The sequence below is a fragment of the Panthera tigris genome, chromosome A2 (genome assembly GCF_018350195.1).
Source record: "Panthera tigris isolate Pti1 chromosome A2, P.tigris_Pti1_mat1.1, whole genome shotgun sequence".
Classification (NCBI taxonomy): Eukaryota; Metazoa; Chordata; class Mammalia; order Carnivora; family Felidae; genus Panthera; species Panthera tigris.
Window position 1 is genome coordinate 16,794,865 of NC_056661.1, and position 15,607 is coordinate 16,810,471.

General features: G+C 49.7%; 1 protein-coding gene and 1 long non-coding RNA gene across 4 annotated transcripts in view; one reads left to right on the forward strand and one right to left on the reverse strand.

The window, feature by feature from the left end:
- Positions 1 to 414: 414 nt before the first annotated feature.
- On the reverse strand, positions 415 to 3,454 carry LOC122236396. The gene is made up of 3 exons (XR_006214452.1): positions 3,199 to 3,454; positions 1,555 to 1,639; positions 415 to 678 (listed from the first exon to the last, which is right to left on the reverse strand). It is a non-coding gene; the product is annotated as an uncharacterized LOC122236396 (long non-coding RNA).
- A 9,682-nt stretch (positions 3,455 to 13,136) lies between these two features.
- Positions 13,137 to 15,607, forward strand: part of PTPN23 (protein tyrosine phosphatase non-receptor type 23) — a 35,299-nt gene continuing 32,828 nt past the window's right edge. For 2 of the 3 annotated variants that reach the window (XM_042978810.1, XM_042978811.1), the window contains exon 1: positions 13,137 to 13,290. In XM_042978810.1, the coding sequence (XP_042834744.1) occupies positions 13,207 to 13,290 (84 nt within the window). In that variant the 5' untranslated portion in view covers positions 13,137 to 13,206. Of the gene's footprint in view, positions 13,291 to 13,882; positions 13,890 to 15,607 lie in introns of those variants that run through there. The other variant, XM_042978813.1, reaches the window with a different exon arrangement.

A 15,607-nucleotide genomic window follows, 5' to 3' on the forward strand; every position in this document is an offset into this window, starting at 1 on the left:
CCACCCAAGGCTCACCCCCTGCTCACTCCCTCTCCTCCTCTCACCCACCAGTGGGTGCTATCCAGGATTTAGGTGGCAAGGGGGTTGGAGTGTGGGCTGCTGTTCAGTCAACCAATTTCCTGGACACGTTGTTTCCTCCCCAAGAGCTGTAGATGGTACCTGCAGCTTGCAAGGGAGTCCTGAGAAGACTGTATGGGAAGTGGCATTCATAATGCTAATGGCTAGTATTCTCATTCACAGAGAGGAGTCTTTGGCCTCCCTGGGACTATTCCTAAAAAGTCCATTTCCCCAAGGAGCTGTGCACCATAGCCCCTCAGATGAGAGAGTTTCTCCTGGCTATTTCTGTAGCAATGACTCGAAGAAGCAGGCTAGTGAAAGAAGGAACGAGCCTATGTCCAGTGACCAAGCATTTACTGAGCCTTCGTCATGGTGTGCCAGGCCAGACACTGCTCTTAGGGAGGGATGCCCCAGTGACCAAAGCCAGGGGGTTGCTGGTAGACAAGGAGCAAGTCGTGAGAGACAGTGAGGAGCCAGGGATGACACTCAGGTTTCTGGATGAATGAAGTTGCCATTGGTTGGATTGGGATGGGCTGGAGGAAAGGCAGGTTTGGAAGGAAGATACTGAGTGTGTCGTACCCTGTGGACATCCATGGGAAGGAGGCAGTCTGCTACACAAGTCTGGGTTCAGGGAGAGAGAAAGGAGGGGTATAAAGGTAGCATGAAGGAACCAATGGCAGTTGAAGAAGCTGGGGCAGATTACTCTGCTTTCCTGAATCTCCAGGCCAGCCCTCGGACAGCCTCCTTCTGCCCTCAGCCCGTTTCTCTCCTCCGTCCCTGACCTGACCTCAAGGAGTCTGGGTTCCCATGATGCACAGTGGAATTGCACCCAGGGCTGCCTCACTGGTCTCCTCCCCTCAAGTCCAGCTCGTCTCTAACACTTCATTCATTCACTCATTCAATCATTTATTTCAGAAACATTTGATTGAGCCTCTCTCCTGTGGTTCTCACCAGAGTGTGGACTGACCCCCTTGGAGGAACCTGGATATGTGAAGGGACATTTAATTGTCACAGTGACTGGGCAGGGTGCAGGGGCGCTCAGGGTCCTGCGTGAAAAGAATTGCCCTCCTGGCATTCCAGGGGCGCCTTGTTAGAAACTCATTCCACAGCCACCTGCAGCTGGCTCCAGAAGGCCTAGCTGTGAGTAGACACAGTGTTATCTGGCTGGCGACACAGGTAATGCCAGCTGGTTTGAGGATCATGAATGAGGAAAGAACACTTCTGCCTGGGGAAGAGCAGAGAGGCTTCCTGGAGGAGGTGACTTTGGAGCTGTGTCTTAAAGGGTGAGTAGGATTTATAGACGGGGTGGTGCAGGAATTCCAGGCAGAGAGAAGTAGGTGTGCAAAGGCAGAGGGATATGGGGAAATACAGGAAAGGGGCATGCTTAGGGCAGCAGTGGAAAGTGGATGGGTGAGAAGAGGTCAAGGTGGGTTGCAGGGCCCCTCTTCCCTTCTCCAGCCCTAGAAATTCTGCAGGATGTTGGCCACGGTGTCATACTTGGCTTCCTGGTACGTGTAGCACAGGTGGCAGCTTGGAGCTCTCAGCTCCTGGAGTGGGTGCCCCAGAGGACCCAGCAGAATACCTGGGGAGGCAGGTACAGGGAGCTGGAGAGGTGATGCTGGATAGTCAATCCCATCATCCTCACTGACCCCCTTTCCTGCCCTGCCCGTGACCCATCTCTCCCAAGGCAGGGGTGAAGAAACTGAGGCACTAGCAGCAAGCTAGGTGATAGGACTGGAGGAGGTCCCCAGTCAGCCCTTCCCCTTGGAACCCAAAGGGCCTGGCCAGGCCTGGGCTGTGAGACTTGTTTCTCCTCTGGCTGTTCCACTCAGTGGCCAGGAGGCCCCACCTCTGGTTCCCATTTTCCCAAACGTGGGATGCGAAGGAGGGTCAGTTTCCAAGGAGTCTTGGGTCCAGAGCTCAGGGCCAGAGCACAGGCATTGTCCTGAGAACCGGGAAGCCAGGACCACCAGTGTCTCCCCACCTCACCACCTCCCAAACCTTGGGCAGTCATCTCCTCCCCTCACCTTCTCAAGACAACTTGCCTTGAGAAGACTTTGATGAGTCTTTTCATTTCCCAGATGAGGAAACTGAGGCCCCACTGTGCTGAAGTCAATGGCCTCAGTGGTGGCCCCTCAGTGGTCTGACAGTGACCTGGCAGAAAGCCACCAGCGATGGGAACTAATCACAGGGAGGCTGGAGGAGGAAGAGGGGTGGGTGGAGGCGTGGGAAGAGTAGGGGGGGAATGGAGGGAGGTAGGGAAGTTGGAGGGGAGATGGGGGGGCGGTGGGAAGGACTGGGGGAGGGTGCAGGGGAGATGGGGAGTGGGAGCGACTGGGGGAGGAGGCGGGGAGGGGGGTAGAAGGGGGCGGGACGGGTGTAGAGGCGTGGAGGAGGCGGGGCCCATCTCTGCTCCCTCCGCGGAGGCGCCGGCAGCAGGAGGGCGAGGAGGCTGGTTGGTCCCTGCTGCGGGAGCGAGCACACGGACGGGATCCCCGTGGGAGCCCGCCTGCTGCACGACCCTCCGCGGCCCTACTCGAACCCTACTCGAACCCTCCTCGAACCAGGGATGCAGACAGAGGATGACCCCGAGCCGGGCCCACAGTGGAGGCGTGCACTAAATAAAGGACGTTCAGTAAGTGATTAAATGGGAAAAGGCCTCCATAAATTAGCATGCCCGGAGGAGGCCATATTTGTGGAAAATAGAAGTGTGTACAATAGAAAAGATACAGAGGACGATACACTAACGGTTAATGTCGGTCCCTGGGTAGTGGGGTTGCAGGAGAATTAAATTTTTATTCTGCGTCTCCGCATTTTGTTCATTCCCTATAATAAAACGTCATTTTCCTAATTCTATAAAAACGATGATCTCTGGGCGGATTTTGGTCCTGATTTGTTCTCTTTTTTATATTTAGTAATTTTTTAAAGCATGCGTTGCTTCTTTAATAAGGATTGATAATCATTTATAAGAAGAAAAAGCAATAAGGGAAAAACAGGTTTTTAAAAAGTCCAACCTCACATGGCCAGGTTGAGGTGGGTGGAGGCAGACACACAGCGAGCGCCCTTGAGGTGGGAGAGTGGACAGGACTCTCTTCCACTGCCTGGGGCTGGGAAATCACCCCACCCTCCCTGAAGGCACACCTTCTCTTTTCTCCTGAAGTTGAAGTGGGTGGTGGTGTTGGGATTCCAAAGAAGCAGGAGGAAACTGGTGATCAGATTTCCCTTTTCAGATGACAGAACAAAAGCACAGTTACACGTCGGAAGGGGCTCAGCCAAGGTGTCTGCACTTCCCACCAAAACCTCTTAAAGGGGCCTCCTAAGTGGCCTCCACGGAGATCTGGTGTGTGGGGGGCTTTCAGGAACTAGCTACAGGATGCCACTGCATAGCTGCATACGACCTTGAGGGGTCACTTCCTGGCTTTGCCCCTCAATTTCCACTTCTGTGACGTAAGAATACCTGCCTTGCATATTCAGCTGCCGGGAGAAGGGCAATAGGGCTGGCACCGGACACCGGAAGTCCCCCGCCCCCACCCCCACCCCTGTGTGAGGCTCTAGAGAGACCAGTTCAATTCTCGTCTGTCCTTTGAAAAACAGCTCTGCATATTCCTTTATGCCCAGGGCCTGAGTATAGGCTGAATCCCTAGACCCACATTTCACCCTTGGGCAAACCCCCAAATTTACCAGCCAGCCAGCTGTCACGCCTTGAGATTACAATCTCTGTCTTACGTTACCATGGAAGAAACATTATCATAATAACAGCAATAGCTAATGTTAACCAAACACTCTGTGCCTGTGACAGGCATTCTTCCCTGTTCTAAGGCAGATGGTACCTGCTTCCCCAGCCTGGGCCCTCAGACACTTACCGAACTAGGCGGCAGGATGGCTTCCAGAAGGCTGAAGAGGGGCTGACCTCATTGCCCCCGCTGAAGAACCAGAAAGCCTGGGTGACAGTCTCCTCATAGCTCGGTTGGTACTGGGCCACACAGGCCACTGCTGCCAAGCCTACCTCTAGCCGTAGAGTCCTCCAGACCCCCGCCATTGTCCTTTCTCTGATCCACTGCCACTTGCAATCCCTTTTAGGTGCTACCCTGGCCATTTTGCCCAAGGGCCTGCTGGTGAAACATGTAGGGCTGGTGACTTCCTGAAAGGGACCTCTCCGTTCCTATGCTACAGATCAGGCAACCAGTCCAAATGGGGACTGACAGTCCCCAGTTTAAAATGGAGCCTCTGATGGGGCATCTGGGTGGTTCAGTGGTTAAGCCTCTGACTCTTGGCTTTAGCTCAGGTCACGATCTCGAGGTTTGTGAGTTCAACTCTCTGAGTCTCTCTCTCAAAAATAAAAAAATAAACTTATTTTTTAAATGGAGCCTCTGAAAGATTTTTTGGGGGTGGGCTCCCTCTATTCTGGAGGCTATCCAGGAGTTGGAGGCTGGCCAGAGTCCCAGTGGCCTGAAAGGACCCAGCAGCCAAAGGCCAGCTGACATAGTGCAGGCTGTGCACAAGAGGACTGCAAAGGCCAGGGAAACCAGGGACCTGGAACAGGTCAGCTGTGGGGGAGAGGCCTGGTCACAGGAATAGGCTAATTGGAGTAACTGGCATCTGCCTAGTTTTAAGTTTTATCCTATCCGATAAGAGACACCAAGTTTAAAATATAGCCTCAGAAAGATTTCTGAAGTGTGGACACTACAGCCTGAGGTCATTCTGGTGTTTGGAGTCCAGCCACAGATCCATGGACCTAGAGTGCCCCCTGCAGACGGAGGCTTGCTAATAACGTGCAGCCGGTGCATGCTCAGGCAGTGCACATCAGGGTAGCCAGGATAATGTGTCAGGCAAGGCTGACTCATGGGAGAGGCCTGTTGAGGGGTCCCTGGCATCATCCTAATAGCAAGCCTTCACCTACACAAATACGCATATTTGCCCTGCAGGCAAAGATGGAGGAAACTGAACGCTGGCCAGGATATCATCCAGTAAGAGACACCTGGGAGTCTTGATTGCTGGAGAAACCAGAGACCCCATTGAGCAGCCAGTCCAAATAGGGACAGTCACTGAAAGTTGCCACCTCAGAAAGATATTTTGGGGGTGGGCTCCCTAGTTCTGGAAGCCATGTGAGTGGCTCTGTACCAATTCCAGCTCCACTTACCTAGAGGACCCTGGGTGACCTCGGTCACCTGAGGTGGCTTTCAGGGCAGTGGTGGTTTGGGGGGGCAGTGATGGCCTAGAGATGCAGCTGAGACTGGGCTCTGACCAGGACCCGATTTTGCAGATGAGGAAACTCGGGCACCGGGAAGTTAAGAACTGGACCCAGGCACAGAGCTGGTAAGTGGAGGTGCTGGGATCCCAACTACTGCGTCTTCAGCATGAGGGTTGCGGGGTGGTCCAGCCTGCTGGGAGCCGAGCTGCACAGGGTGAAGACAGGATTCCAGGCGTCTGCCCAGCAGGAGGTTTCTCCGAGACCCACAGAGCAGGTGACCCGGCCCGGGGGCCTGAGGTTGAGCCAGGGGGTGGGTGAGGTTCTGGGGGACTCTGGAGGGTGGAGCAAGCAGGAAGTGGACACTCCCCAGAAAAGTCATCCACCTTCGGGAGGCAAGATCCTATTCACGTGAGTGGTCTACGCCAGTTTTTTCTTCAGCCAGCACCACAGGCAGCTGAGACCTGCAATTCCTTCTGAATGTCCCCACAGCTTCTTCACCTCCTCGAGAAGATGTTTGGAGCAAGAAATTTTCACACGGGCCAAAGAATTATGAGAAAAGCCCAGTGAACCCTTGGCCAAGCCCCTCCCCTTCTCGGGCCTTAGCTTCCCCCTCGCTCTAATGGGGTGGCCAAGAGAGGGGGCACAGATTCCAGGAACAGAGCCCCCGCCCAGTGGCCTGCACGTGTCAAATGGGGTGGAGAAAGCAGCTGTGGCCGTATTGGGCCCACGGGGACACACACTTGTTCCAGAACCAGCAATTTGGCTCTACTACCCACAGACACTGAGACCTCGGCTAGGAAGACCTTGGCATCTGAGAATCCCATGTGTTGACCCCAGCCCTGGCCCATCAGGTTTGGCACCCCTCTCCCCGCCCAGGGGGTGTCACTGCAGGCTGTCACTGCAAAGGCCAGGCTGTCACTGCAAAGGCCAGGATGTCTCAGAGTTCTGCCATGTTTAGCTGTGCTACTGCTTATTTTTGACTGATGTTTACTCATCCATCTCATTAGTATAAAATGGACTTTCATCAGGGTTCGGGTTTGCATTTCCCTGGGTACTGATGAGGCTAGACATCTTTCCATTTGTGTCGGGCTGTTCTTGTAAGTTCCCTTCCAAGTTGTGTGCCTATTTTCCTATCAGGCTGTTTGTCTTTCTTGGGAACTGGTGAGAGTTCTTTACGTACTCTATTATTATTATTATTTTTTTTTTTAAGTAGGCTCCATGCTCAACGTGAGGATCGAACTCACAACCCCGAGATCAAGAGTCACATGTGCTGTACTGACTGAGCCAGCCAGACACTCCGAGTTTTTTACATATTCTAGATGGTAATCCTTTGTTGGTTATGTCTGACAGATACCTTCTCCCAGTTTTGTATTGTCCTTCCATTTTCTTTATGGTGTCCTGTTTTTAATTTTATATATTTACATAATTTCAGACTTACATAGAAAAGTTGCAGAAGTAGTGTAAAGAATTTCTTTATACTCTTTACCCAGATTCCCCAAATGTTAATATTTTATCATATTTGCATCCTCTTCCTCTCTTTCTATAATATTATATATATAATACATACACACACACACACACTTTTTTCTCTTCTCTCCCTGCCCCTTCCTCCCAGACACTTGAGAGTAAGGGACAGGGGCAGAATGATGCCTTTTCCCACCTAAATACTTCGGTGTATATTTTCTAAAAATAAGAGCATTCCCTTATACGTAAATATAACATTGAACAAGTCTCAAATTTAAGAAATTAACACTAGTACACTACCATTATCTAATCTACAGACCCTATTCCGATTTCAGCAGTTTTCCTAGTGATGTCCTTTGGTGCAAAAGAAAATCCCATATCATGTGTTTCATTCCATTGTTATGTCTCTCTAGTGTCCTTCAGTTTGAAACAGCATTTCTTTGTGTTTCATAACACTGACATTTTTGAAGATTATAAACCAGTCATGTCATCAAACCCTTAATGTAGGTTTGTCTAACTTTGATTCAAGATTAAAGCAATGTATTTTTGAGGCTTTGTCCTCAATGCCTAATACCTAAAAGCAAATGACATCGATTTACCCCATTGCTGGTGATACTAAATTCCATCACTTAGTTAAAGTGGAGTCTATCAAGATTCTTCATTTGAAAGTTACTATTTTTCCCTTTGTAATTAATAAGTATATCGTGGGGAGATACTATGGGACTATATAATTGCTGTGTTCCTTTATTTCTTAAGTTCACTAGTTTTATGTCCATTGATGATTTTGCCTGAATTATTAATATGATGGTTGCTGAAGAGTGGTTTTCTAATTTCTTCCTTCCTAATAAATCTAGCAGTTGGCTTTCGGCTGTTTGTCCTGTTATTTACTTATACCTGTATAAGTTCATGTATTCTTTTATTTGATGGGGTATAATCCTTTAGTATCCTTATATTTTGATTCTCAAATTGTCCCAGATTTGGTGGATGAAGCCTCTTAAGCTGGCTCCTGTGTTTTATGATGTCTTGCTCAACAGAATTTCTTAACTCAGATGAAGTTGAATTTATTGACCTTCCTTCATGGCTGGTATTTTCTATACCTTAAGAAATCTTTCCCTGTTTGACTTATAAAGATATTCTCCTATATCTACTTTTAAAAGTTAGAGGTATTTGCCTTTCTCATTTCAGTCCTTAATATCCCTAAAATTAACTACTTTTTTCCCTAAAGTTTATTTATTTTTGAGAGGGAAAGAGTGACACAGAGAGAGTGCATGCATGTGCGAGCAGGAGAGGGGCAGAGAAAGAGGGAGAGAGAGAACCCCTAGCAGGCTCCTTACTGTCAGCGCAGAGCCCAACTCGGGGCTCAATCTCACAAACCAAACAGTGAGATCATGACCTGAGCTTAAATCAAGTTTAACCAACTGGGCCACCTGGGTGCCTCTACCTGGAATTAATTTATGTTAACTTTTCAACTGTAACACGAATACAAAAAATGCTCAGTAGAGAAGTGTACAGCCTGGTTTATTTACCTCTTACAGAAGTAAGGAAACAAATTCCTGTAACCAGCACCCTGATCATTCAAGAGACAGAACATTCACAGAATCCCACGAGCTCCTCGTGTGCCCCCTACTTCCAATCATTTCTCTTCCCCCACTCCCAAAGATGACCATTCTCCTGATTTCATGCATAACTGGAAACATGACGTGAGGTAGACTCCAGGGTTTTCCAGAGAAAACAAAACCAAAAGAAGACAGATAGATAGTTAATAGACATGTAGATAGACGGACTGATCTTAAGGAATTGGCTAACGTGATTGAGGGGTTTGCCACAACCAAAGTATGTAGGTATGTTAAGGGCAAAGTATGTTAAGGACACCAGTTGCTGGATTAGGGCCCACCTTAATCCAATATGATGTCATCTTAATTTGATGATGTCTGCAAAGACCTGATTTCTAACTACAGTCAGTCACAGATACCCGGGGGTTAGGATTTCAACATATCTTCATGGGGGATACAATTCACCCCTTAACAGACTCCAATTTAATTGTTTCCACGTGGGTGACTAGTTGACCTGCATCATTTTGTCAGTGGCGCCCCCCCTCCCCTTTCCTCTCTGGCCTGCGGTGCTAACTCTGGAGTCCATTAGATGGACTTGGAAGGGTTCAGGGGGCCCTGGGTGGCTCAGTTGGTTAAGCGGCCAACACTTGATTTCAGCTCAGGTCATGATCTCATGGTTAGTGGGATCAAGCCCCACATCAGGCTCTGTGCTGACAGCATGGAGCCTGCTTGGGATTCTCTCTCTTTGTCTCTCTCTCAAAATGAATAAATTTTTAAAAAATAATAAAAGATGGACATGGGAGGCTTTGGTCTGTTACTGGGTTTTCTACACTGTTCCAATGGTCTAATGTTATGTTCCTGATGAAATACCCACCCTGTTCCAATTACTCATCTTTCTAACAGGATTAGATATCTGGTAGAACAGATCTCATTTTGTTTCTCTTCTTTAAGACTGTATACTTTCTTCTTAGTCCTTTGCTTTTCCATATAAATTTGAGACACATCTTGTCAACTTACACACACACACACACACACACACACACACACACACACAGACATTGGGAATTTGACAGGAGTTGCACAGAGTGTGAGGATAACCTCTCTTCTTCTAGGAAGACTTCTCTCCTCACCTACCCCATTAGGCTCTCTGTCCATTCCCCACCCCCGAGATTCACACTCTACCCACCCTCTACCCTGTTCTGTGGAGGCGATGTGGCCTAAACACACACCAAATCCCACCCCATTCTTCCCTGTGGTATATTCTTTCCTCAAGTCCACCCCACGTTTCCTGTGTGTGCCCGGGTCCTCTCTGTGAAGACCCTGAGGCAGCAGTTCTGCCCCCACCTCCTCTCTGTAGGGCCCAGAACAGAATCCTGGGAATCCAGAATTCTTGGTATGGGCGTTTCCTCCGAGTCACCATCCTCCTCCCCAGTCCATCAATATTGCAGCCAGTGTAACCTGTAAACCTATGTACGATCATCTCTCCTCTGTGCCAAACCCTCCCGTGGTTCCCCAGACCACCCAAGGAAGAGTCCAAGTCCACACCATGGTTTTAGGGACCGTATACCACATGCAACCCCCGACCTCACCTCCACCCTCTCTGGCCCCATCTCTTGCTGTTTTCTACACGTCCTGGACTCAGCACTCTGGCCTCCTTACTGTTCTCCAGGCACGATCTTGGTTCAGGGTCTTTGCATTTTCTTCTCTTCTCTCTTTCTAGGACTGTCTTCCCCTAGCTATGTCCCTGGCTTGCTCCTTTACTTCCTCAGATCTCTGCTCAAATAGTAACTTCTGAGTGAATCTTTCTCCCCACCCCACCCCGTATAGATACAAAATTGTAAATGTCCCTTCCTCATACTCCCATCCTCCTTTTTCTGCTGCTTTATATGTTTTGTCTTACCATAGCTCTTCTTGCCATCAAACATACCGTATATTCTTTATTCTGTTAATGTCTGTGACCCCTCACTAGATTGTGAGCTCATTATGGCAGAGATCTTTGCTTGTTTTATTAAAAAAATTTTTTTTTAAGTTTATTTATTTTTGAGAGAGAGAGGGAGAGCAAGCGAGCTGGGGAGGGGCAGAGAGAGGGAGAGTCAGAAACCCAAGCAGGCTCTGTGCTCCCACCAACAGAGCCTGATGTGGGGCTCGAACTCACAAACCACGAAATCATGACCTGAGCCGAGATCAAGAATCAGTGGCTCAACTGACTGAGACACCCACGCGCCTCGATCTTTACCTGTTTTATTCAACAGCACCTAGAACAGTGCACAGGGCACAGGGGTGTTGAGTAAATATTTGTTGAATAACTGAGCTGGGAGGGACGATACCCAGGCCCAGCCTGGACTCTACAATTCGCTTGCTGGGAGACTTGAGCGATCCATTCACCAATCCAGGCCTCAATTTCCATTTCCATAAAATGGGGGTGGATGTCTGTGTCTCTGAGGACCTTCCAGCCCTGCTGAGTGTGATGGGATTGTGTTGAGAAAGGGGTGAACTGATCTGGCTGAATGGGGTGTTTGCTGCCCCCTTGTGATGGGTTCTCCTCTTCCTCAGTCCTATGGAGTCTTAGGCTTCCCCAGACTCCCAACTCTGTCCATTCCTGTGAGGAAATATGTGCATTGGGAGGGCACTTCTTACCCCAGGCACATCCTTTCTGCTGTCTCGCCTCCAATGGCCTATCCCTACCCATTGCCTTAATATTCAAGGCCCTCTCACAGAACCTCTTGGTTTTTGATACGTCTCACACCAATTGCCCTTTACATCACTGACCCTGTGTTATAGGCTGAATTGTGTCTCCCCCAAATGCATATGTTGAAGTACTAACCCCCAGGACCCAGAATGTAACCGTATTTGGAGAAAGAGGTTATTAATTTAACATGGGGTCATGAGGGTGGGCCCTAATCCAGTATGACTGGTGTCCTAAGAGATTAGGACACAGACATGCACAGAGGGAAGACCATGCGAAGACACAGGTAGAGGACATTCATCTACAAACCAGAGTGAGGCCTCAGAAGATACCAACCCTGCTAACACCTTCATCTCAGACTTGTGGCCTCCAGAATTGTGAAAAAATTAAATTCTCCTGTTAAAGCCACTCAGTCTGTGATCATATCTGTAATTGTAGTTCAACCCCAGAAGCACCACGTGGGGACAAGGTGGTCCCATTCTAAAGAGAAGGAGAGTGAGGGGCACCTGGGTGGCTCAGTCAGTTAAGCATCTGACTTCAGCTCAGGTCATGATCTCGCAGTTCATGAGTTCGAGCCCTGTGTCAGGCTCTGTGCTGGCAGCTCAGAGCCTGGACCCTGTTTCAGATTCTCTCTCTCCTCTCTCTCTCTCCCCTCCCCCACTCATGCTCTGTCTCTCTCAAAAATAAAGATAAAAAAAAAAGTTGAAAAAAAGAAAAGAGGAGAGTGAAGCTAGGGGAAGGAAGGACAGTAGGGCCAAAGGTGCTGCTCTAGGAAACTGATTAGGTAGGGACCCATCTGCCTGGCTCCTTTGAATCCTGGAGCCTAGCCAGAGATCTCTTTTGTAGCTGCAGTTCCACCCACCTGGAATGCCTGCCTCTCTGGGTCCTCCCTGTCTTAGGAGGAGGCTTCCTACTCCCAACCTGTCCTGTCCCTTTCTGACTGTTCCAGTCCATACTGACTTCCAACTGCTTAATCCTGACCCTTTGCTGTCTCATGTTTGGGGCCTAAACTGTCTGTCCTGTGGCCAAATTGCTTCCTGTAGCTGCCTGCTTCATAGTCCCATGTCCTATCTTGCTTCTTTCCTTGCTCAGCGATGCTATGCTATGTCTCCCACCGCCATAGCCTCCTCTGGTCCCAGCTGTTGTGTCCAGGTCTAATGATTCCCTTATGGCTGGCCACTACCACACAATCAGAGGACCCCAAGATGGGCTACTTTATGTTCCTGCATTTCATTTACTATAAATTGTGTTGGGGCAACTTTCTCCTCTTCCTCATGGTTGGGATTTTTCAGGGCATGGGCATTATCTTCAATGCCTTCACCTATGGCCAGGCGACCTCAAGATGGTCTTCCAGAAATAAGCTCTTTTAAGGTACTGGTCAATTTTTCCCTTCCCTTAAAAAAATAATTGCAAGGTCCTGCATTTTCTTTTCAAAAAATTTTATTGTAGTAGAATATACCCAACAGAGTTTGTATTTTAATCGTACAATTTGGCATTAAGTGCATTCACATTGTTTTGCAACTATTACCACCATCCATCTCTAGAACTATTTCATCATCCCATACTGAAACTCTATGCCCATTAAACACTAACTCCCTGCGCAGAGCCCCAAGTGGGGCTTGATATCACAAACTGTTCAGATCATGACTTGAGCCGAAATCAAGGGTTGGTCGCTTAACCGACTAAGCCACCCAGGCACCCATAAGATTTTAAGTTATCTCTGCGTCCTACCTGGGGATCGAACTTACAACGCAGAGATCAAGAGCGGCAGTCTCCACCATCTGAGCCAGCCAGGCTCCCCTTGCCACGTTATCTTTATAGAACGCCTGCCCCTGTCTTCTATGTCCCCGACTCTACTTGGGACTATTAAGCTTATGGGCTCCAATGCACTTGCTCCGACACAGGAGCGCCAAGGCCAAGGCCAGGACCCCATGTCCTAGCTAGGGAGGAGAAAACCACCCTGCCCCGGCTCCGCAGCTAAATGGAGGAAGACTATCATTCCCAGACACCCTTTCGAAGGGGGCTGGAGATTCGCCTTCCACGCCCTCCCCGCGGAGGAGTGAGCATGCGCAACGGCAGCTGTGCTTGGCGCTGAAAGCTGCGCGGGGGAGGACTGCATTTCCCAACAGGCCCTGCGTGCAATTTTCGGCCCCGCGTGACGAGTGACTTCCGGCGTGGAGGGGCGGGGCGCGAGGCTGAGGCAGCAGCTGGGGCAGCTAGGGGAGCGGCCGGGTGGCCGGCGGGCACAAGCCGCCATGGAGGCTGTGCCCCGCATGCCCATGATCTGGCTGGACTTGAAGGAGGCCGGTGACTTCCTCTTCCAGCCGGCGGTGAAGAAGGTAAGTGCACCCCCCCCCCGCCTCCTACCTCTCCGGCGTAGCTCCGTCTGCCAGCGCGTGACGCCCCCTGCGCGTCCATCATTTCCCTAGGCCCTGGTCGCAGGGTCGGATGAGGCCAGGAGGGGCCTCCCCTGGCTTTTCTCAGCCTGGTTCCTCACCACCCCCCACCCCCCACCCCCGCCCTCCGCAGACATTCCTCTCCCCTCCTCGCCCGCTCGGGGCCAGCATCCGCAGCCTTTTTAAAACCCGCTTCCCTACTTCTTCCCCGGGCCATCCACGGTTCCCACCGAGGCACCAGACTTCCTCCGTGTGACGCTCCGGACCTAGTTCTGCTCCGCCCCTCCTCCACGCCGGGACCGCCCCGCGGGGGAGCGGTGGGCGGCCCTGGCCGTCTAGTTTGAACTGTGCCCTCCGTGCGCTATCAGTCCAGGAGCGGACTGGGATGGACGCCGGTGATGGCTCAGCATGTGTGTTTCAAGATGGGAACCAGAGGAATGCCTGACCTCTCTGCGTTTGGGGTCTCTCTGACAGTGCGATTCTCTCCGGTCTCTTGAGAATAAGAACCATATTCAGGAGCCCCCTTGGACCGAAAGATACAGGTCCTTGTCATTTTGGGGGAGGGTTATTGCTTTTCGTAACTGCCCGAAGGGGATAACAGTTGTAGCTCCTGAAGAAACATTTGCAGTCGTTGTGTTGAACCGTCAGTTGGACGGGGAAGGCAGGCGGGTTTGGTGGTGATGGAGGAAGAGACCTCTGTGGCGAGATCAGGTGGGGCTGGTACAGAGAGGGGCCAGGTGTGTTGAATGAGCATCGGGTGCCCTCTGAGACATCTCCCGTGGGGAGGGCCACCTAGTTGCAGTGGGTCAGAGCAGAAGAGAAAAGGAGCCAGGTCGTTGCAGGTTGGCATCCTTGTGTTTTCAGTAGAGCAGCTACCAAAGTAAGTCCCAGGTAGTCTAGGCAGTGGACCACCCAGCAGGGTGCTGAAGAAGAGGGATAGAAGAAGGACAGTAGGTTTGGAAGTAGTTACCCCAGTAAACTATCTCCTTCCTCTTTACACTGCCCCTGCCTTAGTTCAGACACTCACAGTTTGTATTCCTTTGATTCTGTCATGAAATCTCTTTGGGTGTCTGTTTCCTCATTTGTGAAGACAGAAAATTAGATTAATCTAAAAGTTAAGAGTTTTGTTACCTTTTCCTCAGACTTTGGCCTTCTATCTGCTCTCTCATACAAGCACAATTAGATGACTTTTTCTAAAACAACAAAACTCCTTTGTTTTCTAGTTCAGTCCCAACCCATTTAGAGGTCAGCCTGACCAACCCCAGTTCTTTCAGTATTTTTTGAGGGTCCAGTGTGTGCTTGATCTATGTATTTGTTACAGATTCTGTTCACATTCAGCCATTTGCTGTTCCCTTAACATTCTCTGTATATTTGCTCTTCTCTGCCTTTGGTTGTGGATTTTCTCCCACCCAGAAGAACTCTTGTCTTTGCCTTGTGGGATGGGAATGGGATCCTTCTTTAATGTCTGTATATTCTGTCCATCTTTCAAGGTCCAGTTTAAGTTCTGTCTCTTCCAAAAGGCTTCTTGAATCCGTTCATCTGGATTAATCTTTCCCTTCTCTGAATCCCTTTTTCCATTCTTTTCCTGGTGTCAGTATGTGTGCTATGTTTTAATTCCTCTATTCAATTCTAAGTGACCTGGGAGGCATCTGCATGCTGCTCGAAGCCTAGCAGGGCCCCCTCTACATAGTTGGCATTCAGGAAAACATTTCTCAAATGATTGAATGACAGTCTAAAGGGAATTTAGACATGGTGACCATACATTTATGGAAATCCAGTGGATAAAATCCTAGCCCAGAAAATCCTAAGAGACGTTTTGTTTTTAACTTATCCTTTGATATTCTGATCACTCTTGCCTAACCAACAAGGTTTTATGTGAGTAATGACTTCGCTGGAGTAGTTGCTCATTACCATTTAGCCTGAGGTGGTATCAGATGCAGAAGAAACTTCGTTCTGCGGACATCACCTCTTTTTGTTTTCTCTTTGGGATTGGGGAAGATACCACCAGTTTATTTGATAGGTTAAGATTGGGGCTTGTATTGCGTGAACCCACTGAAAAGGAATAGCAGCCTGTGGGTAGGCTGGGCTCGAGAAGGGCCAGCTCCCTCGGGGTACCCTGGATCTCTTCCTGCAGAGAAGACTGCAGAAGCCACTGCAGCCTGGGAACTCTTCCTGACCTGGACTCCTCTCCTCAGCCCTAGAGCCCCTACTCTGCCTCTGCCACTCGTACCCTTGTCTTCTTCTACCCTTTCTCTCAGCT